This window comes from Amblyomma mixtum, chromosome 5, assembly GCF_055824585.1.
Source record: "Amblyomma mixtum isolate Tamu chromosome 5, ASM5582458v1, whole genome shotgun sequence".
NCBI classification, from domain to species: domain Eukaryota; kingdom Metazoa; phylum Arthropoda; class Arachnida; order Ixodida; family Ixodidae; genus Amblyomma; species Amblyomma mixtum.
Genome location: NC_143016.1, coordinates 204,538,735 through 204,546,541, shown reverse-complemented (window position 1 = coordinate 204,546,541; position 7,807 = coordinate 204,538,735). Strand labels below are relative to the sequence as shown.

The following is a 7,807-nucleotide window of genomic DNA, read 5'->3' as shown; positions in this document are numbered from 1 at the left end:
AAAAACTGGCTTCCCTCTGGCGGGCGTGACGTCCTGGCGTGATGACGAGGGCTTGGTGCTTAGTCATCGCTGCCCGGCTTTTCCCTCGGTCCTCGGTGGTTGGTATCAGTGGCTGGTATCCTGTAACCGCACAGAGCGAGCTTATAGCGTCTTGCTTCCGCTGCCTTCGCTGCTGCCAAATGACGATCCACTGGATGAGCCGCTGCTTTTGTAGGCGTCCAAAAACTGGCTTCCCTCTGGCGGGCGTCACGTCCTGGCGTGATGTCGAGGGCTTGGTGCTTAGTCACCTCTGCCTGGCTTTTCCCTCGGTCCTCGGTGGTTGATATTTCATTTTCATTTCATTTCGCTTTATTTTTCGAGAATGTAAGTTACATCCTAGAGAGATGCAAGGGCTAAAAGCTGCTAAAAAGCAGCTTGACGGGGCCCAAGCACCTCAAATGGCAGTACACGACAGAACGCAAAAAAAAGGTTTACAAAGATATATAGGTTAGAACAAACAAACACAACGAAGCAAGTGACATATTGATTCAATACAATGAAAACAATGGCAGTTTACAGACGCATGAAAACAAAGAGAGGACCCCCCCCCCCCAAAAAAAAAAAAAACACTCATTGTGCATACATGGCACCGGCAGACAAACAGAGGCACATAAAATGCAACCTGGCTATATATTAACAAAATACATTTTTAACTCACTTTGTTTAACACCAGCCAAAACTTTGTACTTATTAAGAGTGGTCGGTAAATTGTGTTCAAGCGTTTGAAGTTTATAATTATTTCGAAAATATGGAATATACCAGGGATCGGTGTTTCGGGTGTGGGTTCGATTCGAAGCGGTCCTTAAATGGGCAGTATGTACGAGGAAATTTCTATAAGCAGGAGAAGAATGATAAAAAAACCTCAAAATGCGAAAAACATACATATGTTCAAAACGAATTATTTTATAATTAATAAAGGCACTTCGTGATGGAGAGAGATAAGGAAGGTTTGCAATGTAGCGGATCATTTTCTTCTGCAGAACCTGTATTTTTATCACATTTGTTTTGGTGGTGGTTGCCCAAACAGAGTTACAGTAATTCAAAACGGAACCGAAAAGAGCATGATAAATTTGAATTTTCACGTGAGTGGGAAGAAGCCATCGACATCGTGATAGAACACCTGCTACTGAAGAGAGCTTTTTACAAATATTTTCCACATGCTGATCCCAGCTGAGATGCGACGAGAAAGTAACTCCAAGGATTTTGTGGTTGTCAACAATTTTAATTTCTTGACCTGCGTATTTAGGAGCGCGTTGTAGTTCGAATGGCTTGTTCCTTGCACAGAAAATTATTATTTTAGTCTTTGTAGGGTTTATTTGGAGGCAATTAGAAGAGGACCAGTTTTCTAGTTTCGTAAGGATTACATTGCACTCTTCTATTAACTTGTTTATGTCGTGACCAGATATAAGTATACTGCTATCATCGGCGTATATGATAAATTTCGCTTTATCATGAATGTGCACAATGTCATTTATATAGATGTTAAAAAGCAACGGGCCCAGAATGCTGCCTTGAGGCACACCATTTTGTACCGCCAGAAAAGAAGACTGATGCTTGTCGATGTAGACGGATTGTTTTCGATTTTGTAGGTATGATTTGATCAGGTCTAAAGGTGTTCCACGGACTCCGTTTTGAGAAAGTTTATGTGTTAAAATTTCATGGTTTATGGAATCGAAAGCCTTACTAAAATCAATGAAGAGTCCGACAGTGAGAATACCCGCTTCAATGTTTTGCAGGACACATTCCTTCAGTGATAACAGTGCTAATTCTGTTGACTTGCCTTTTCGGAAGCCAAATTGAGCCTCAGACAGGATTTGTTTTGCAGTAAAAAAGTTCACTAGACGGGAAAAGATTACTTTTTCCAAGCCCTTTGAAAAGACTGGAATCACAGATATTGGTCTATAATTGGACACTATATCTTTATCTCCACCTTTAAACAGAACTGTCACTCTTGCTTTCTTCATTTCTTCCGGGTAAACTCCCGTTTCAATTACCAAATTGAAGATGTATGCAAGCACGGGTGCAATAAAGCATAGTACATATTTGACTGGTTTTATCTGAATATTGTCAACATCTAAGGCTTTGCTATTATTTAAATTCATAAAGGTTGTACATACTTCGGTCTCGTTGGTGGGCTCAAGGAAAAGGCTTTCGAAAGGGCTACAAGATGAAGGAACTTCAGGTAGATGCGTCATAGGTAAATGGGTAACTAAAAAATTGCTGTTAAAATGGTCAGCAAGAGCCTGACCGGATAATTCAGAGCCCTTATAGATTATTCGTTGAGGTGGCGCATTTTTCGTATTGCGATGTAAAAAGTTATTAACAACTTTCCAGACAGCGTCTGAATTTTTCATTCTAACATCAGAGAACAGTTTTTGATGATATACAATCTTAGCACGCCTGAGCTCAGCATTTAGTTTATTTCTAGTTTTTTTGAATAAGCTTAGAGATTCTAGAGAGCGGTTTTTTAGAAAGGCGTGGTACAACTTGTTTTTGCGCTTTATCATTCTTTTGAGCTCTGGCGTGATCCATGGCTTTCTTATTCGTTTAGACTGCTTAATGTTCTTGAAGGGAAAGTGCTTAGAGTATATGTCTACAAAAACCTTGATAAACTCTGAATATGCATTATTTGAATCTTTTATATTGAATATAAATGACCAGTCGTATAAACCAATGTCGCATTTGAAAGATTCAAGAGCCTCATCTGATATGTACTGCACTGTGTAGGTTTGACTTTCGTCATTTTTGTATTTTGTTTCTCCTTGATAAGAAATAAAGATGGGGCAGTGATCGCTAAGGTCATTTGCAATTGTTCCAGCATCTGAAACATTGGATTCAATATTTGTAATCAGGAGATCGAGACATGATAACGTAGACACTGTGACCCGAGTAGGGGACGTTATTAAGTTAACAAAACCAGTTGACTGAAGTATGGCGGCAAAATTGCGTGCTGTGGCCGTATTATCTAACATGTCTATGTTAAAATCTCCCCCGCATAACAGCTGTAGTTTGTTTATGCGAACATAATCCAAAAAGTTTTCAAAGAAGTTTAAAAACTCGGTAATATTCCCGCCGGGAGGTCGGTACACTACAGAGATGATTTGTGAATTAGCTTGTATTGTCAGTATTTCATAACTTTCATTTACCGTGGAAAATTCAGGAATCATATGACAATCCAGGCGTTTGTCAATGTAAATAGCAACACCACCTCCTCGCCTATTAGTCCGATTTATAAAGAAATTGTTGTACCCAGGAAGATCTAGCCTTTCACTGTGACTGTTATACCATGTTTCAGTAAACATGAGAATGGTAAAGTCGAAATGGAATTGCTTAATAAAAGCATGAATTTCGTCGTTTTTATTTTCTGCAGAACGAGTATTTAAGTGCAAGAGTGAAATAAGTGACTGTGGTTTAAGCCTGAGACGGTGGGGAAGAATGAGATCATGGTACCTCATTCTGAAGGACTAGTTAAATTTGGCTCCTGAAATTCGGCAGATGCACCTCCGCTTATCTTCAAAAGGTCCCGTTCTTCGGAAATGTATACGACCTCAGATTTTTCAGACCTTCTTGCAAGGATTTTTCCATTGTTAGTCCAAACCGACTTCCATTTGTATTCGTGCTTCCTTTTCACAGCCATTCCGAGAAGTTTCTTTTGAGCTCCGCACAGATGCTCATTTACATAGATAGGGGTCATGTCATTCAGTCCTATGTCACTGTTGTTTAGTCTTACTTTCTTGGCTTTCTTCAGAGTTGAGTTTCTTTTTGCCCGTGATTTAAATTGTACAACAATACTCTTTTTGTCGGAATTCCGCGCAGGCACCCGGTGGCAGACCTCAATGTCGGATTCGCTGATGGGCTCATTGATTGCAGTTCCAATTTGAGACAAAATGTCAACAACGCTTTCATTTTCGGTTTCAACGACCCCCTGGATTTCAAGATTTGAATTCCTCGAGTATTGTTCTAAATGAACCAGTCTTTTTTCCATGTCCGACGTCTTGGTTTCTAGCATCTGACATTTAGAACTAAGTATCTCGTTTTTCAGTCGCTCAGCTTCTAGTAGCTTCTGAAATTCCTCGATTTTTGAGTGCGCAAAATCAAGGCTGTCAGTCATACTCCGCTGTTCTGTGCGCAGCTCTCGGATTTCGTTTCTCAAGTCTCTCTCCATTGCCTCTTTAAATCCCTTCATTTCCTGTCTATGTTCTTCTTTATACTTAGCAAACTCAGCCTTTAGCTCCTCTTTCAACTTCGTAAGCTCTTTCGACATCTTTGAAACACAGTGCAGGACCCGTTCCAAACAAGAAAGAAAAACTCAAGAAAAAATAAGAAAACTTGGCAGCAACGACGACCAAAAAAAAATGCAAAAACTGATAATTCAGAAATGTACTGACACCAACCTGTGGCAAAGAAATGCAGCACGCTGTTAGGCGATGTTGCTTGTACGTCGTCGCTACTGCCAAGTGAGAGGAGCAGCAACGGTGGCTTCTTTATGTAGTCCAGTGGCCTGCAGATAAGTCGTCAATCGCAGCGCGCTGATGGCAACGCCTCCTGGGCAGCTGATCGGGCGAGTCTTCCTCCAGGCACGTGTAGATGATTCTTCCGTTTTAGGCGTTAATGCAGGCTGCGCATGCGTCGATGCCAACACCACACCAACACCAACCTGTGGCAAAGAAATGCAGCACGCTGTTAGGCGATGTTGCTTGTACGTCGTCGCTACTGCCAAGTGAGAGGAGCAGCAACGGTGGCTTCTTTATGTAGTCCAGTGGCCTGCAGATAAGTCGTCAATCGCAGCGCGCTGATGGCAACGCCTCCTGGGCAGCTGATCGGGCGAGTCTTCCTCCAGGCACGTGTAGATGATTCTTCCGTTTTAGGCGTTAATGCAGGCTGCGCATGCGTCGATGCCAACACCACACCAACACCAACCTGTGGCAAAGAAATGCAGCACGCTGTTAGGCGATGTTGCTTGTACGTCGTCGCTACTGCCAAGTGGCTGGTATCCTCTAACAGCACAGAGCGAGCTTATAGCGTCTTGCTTCCGCTGCCTTCGTTGCTGCCAAATGACGATCCACTGGATAAGCATGCTTTTGTAGGCGTCCAAAAACTGGCTTCCCTCTGGCGGGCGTGACGTCCTGGCGTGATGACGAGGGCTTGGTGCTTAGTCACCGCTGCCTGGATTTTCCCTCGGCCCTCGGTGGTTGGTATCAATGGCTGGTATCCTGTAACAGCACAGAGCTAGCTTATAGCGTCTTGCTTCCGCTGCCTTCGCTGCTTTTGTAGGCGTCCAAAAACTAGCTTCCCTCTGGCGGGCGTGACGTCCTGGCGTAATGTCGAGGGCTTGGTGCTTAGTCACCACTCCCTGGCTTTTCCCTCGGTCCTCGGTGGTTGGTATCAGTGGCTGGTATCCTGTAACAGCACAGAGCGACCTTATAGCGTCTTGCTTCCGCTGCCTTCGCTGCTGCCAAATGACGATCAACTGGATGTGCCGCTGCTTTTGTAGGCGTCCAAAAAACTGGCTTCCCTCTGGCGGGCGGGACGTCCTGGTGTGAGGTCGAGGGCTTGGTGCTTAGTCACCGCTGCCTGGCAAGCTTTTCCCTCGGTCCTCGGTGGTTGGTATCAATGGCTGGTATCCTGTAACCGCACAGAGCGAGCTTATAGCGTCTTGCTTCCGCTGCCTTCGCTGCTGCCAAATGACGATCCACTGGATGAGCCGCTGCTTTTGTAGGCGTCCAAAAACTGGCTTCCCTCTGGCGGGCGTGACGTCCTGGCGTTATGTCGAGGGCTTGGTGCTTAGTCACCTCTGCCTGGCTTTTCCCTCGGTCCTCGATGGTTGGTATCAATGGCTGGTATCCTCTAACAGCACAGACCGAGCTTATGGCGTCTTGCTTCCGCTGCCTTCGCTGCTGCCAAATGACGATCCACTGGATGAGCATGCTTTTGTAGGCGTCCAAAAACTGGCTTCCCTCTGGCGGGCGTGACGTCCTGGCGTGATGACGAGGGCTTGGTGCTTAGTCACCGCTGCCTGGCTTTTCCCTCGGTCCTCGGTGGTTGGTATCAGTGGCTGGTATCCTGTAACAGCACAGAGCGAGCTTATAGCGTCTTGCTTCCGCTGCCTTCGCTGCTGCCAAATGACGATCAACTGGATGAGCCGCTGCTTTTGTAGGCGTTCAAAAACTGGCTTCCCCGTGACGTCCTGGCGTTATGTCGAGGGCTTGGTGCTTAGTCACCTCTGCCTGGCTTTTCCCTCGGTCCTCGGTGGTTGGTATCAGTGGCTGGTATCCTGTAACAGCACAGAGCGTGCTTATAGCGTCTTGCTTCCGCTGCCTTCGCTGCTGCCAAATGACGATCCACTGGATGTGCCGCTGCTTTTGTAGGCGTCCAAAAACTGGCTTCCCTCTGGCGGGCGGGACGTCCTGGTGTGAGGTCGAGGGCTTGGTGCTTAGTCACCGCTGCCTGGCAAGCTTTTCCCTCGGTCCTCGGTGGTTGGTATCAATGGCTGGTATCCTGTAACAGCACAGAGCGAGCTTATAGCGTCTTGCTTCCGCTGCCTTCGCTGCTGCCAAATGACGATCCAGTTGATGAGCCGCTGCTTTTGTAGGCGTCGTCCAAAAACTGGCTTCCCTCTGGCGGGCGTGACGTCCTGGCGTGATGTCGGGGGCTTGGTGCTTATTCACCGCTGCCTGGCTTTTCCCTCGGTCCTCGGTGGTTGGTATCAGTGGCTGGTATCCTGTAACAGCACAGAGCGAGCTTATAGCGTCTTGCTTCCGCTGCCTTCGCTGCTGCCAAATGACGATCCACTGGATGTGCCGCTGCTTTTGTAGGCGTCCAAAAACTGGCTTCACTCTGGCGGGCGTGACGTCCTGGTGTGAGGTCGAGGGCTTGGTGCTTAGTCACCGCTGCCTGGCAAGCTTTTTCCTCGGTCCTCGGTGGTTGGTATCAATGGCTGGTATCCTGTAACAGCACAGAGCGAGCTTATAGCGTCTTGCTTCCGCTGCCTTCGCTGCTGCCAAATGACGATCCACTGGATGTGCCGCTGCTTTTGTAGGCGTCCAAAAACTGGCTTCCCTCTGGCGGGCGTGACGTCCTGGTGTGATGTCGAGGGCTTGGTGCTTAGTCACCGCTGCCTGGCTTTTCCCTCGGTCCTCGGTGGTTGGTATCAGCGGCTGGTATCCTGCAACAGCACAGAGCGAGCTTATAGCGTTTTGCTTCCGCTGCCTTCGCTGCTGCCAAATGACGATCCACTGGATGAGCATGCTTTTGTAGTCGTCCAAAAACTGGCTTCCCTCTGGCGGGCGTGACGTCCTGGCGTGATGACGAGGGCTTGGTGCTTAGTCACCGCTGCCTGGCTTTTCCCTCGGTCCTCGGTGGTTGGGTATCAGTGGCTGGTATCCTGTAACAGCACAGAGCGAGCTTATAGCGTCTTGCTTCCGCTGCCTTCGCTGCTGCCCAATGAAAATCCACTGGATGAGCCGCTGCTTTTGTAGGCGTCCAAAAACTGGCTTCCCTCTGGCGGGCGTGACGTCCTGGCGTTATGTCGAGGGCTTGGTGCTTAGTCACCTCTGCCTGGCTTTTCCCTCGGTCCTCGGTGGTTGGTATCAATGGCTGGTATCCTCTAACAGCACAGAGCGAGCTTATGGCGTCTTGCTTCCGCTGCCTTCGCTGCTGCCAAATGACGATCCACTGGATGTGCCGCTGCTTTTGTAGGCGTCCAAAAACTGGCTTCCCTCTGGCGGGCGTGACGTCCTGGCGTGATGTCGAGGGCTTGGTGCTTAGT

At 47.2% G+C, this 7,807-nt stretch overlaps 1 protein-coding gene across 1 annotated transcript; it reads right to left on the bottom strand.

The window, feature by feature from the left end:
• Nucleotides 1–3,259: 3,259 nt before the first annotated feature.
• Nucleotides 3,260–4,303, bottom strand: LOC149345467 (uncharacterized). The gene has a single exon (XM_089542756.1). It carries the CDS (start codon nt 4,301–4,303, stop codon nt 3,491–3,493), a length of 813 nt encoding a protein of 270 aa, XP_089398882.1. The 3' UTR covers nt 3,260–3,490.
• Nucleotides 4,304–7,807: the final 3,504 nt, after the last annotated feature.

What these genes read in the sequence shown, in the direction of transcription:
- LOC149345467 (XM_089542756.1), bottom strand. Translation starts at nt 4,303, where the DNA reads ATGTCGAAAGAGCTTACGAAGTTGAAAGAGGAGCTAAAGGCTGAGTTT.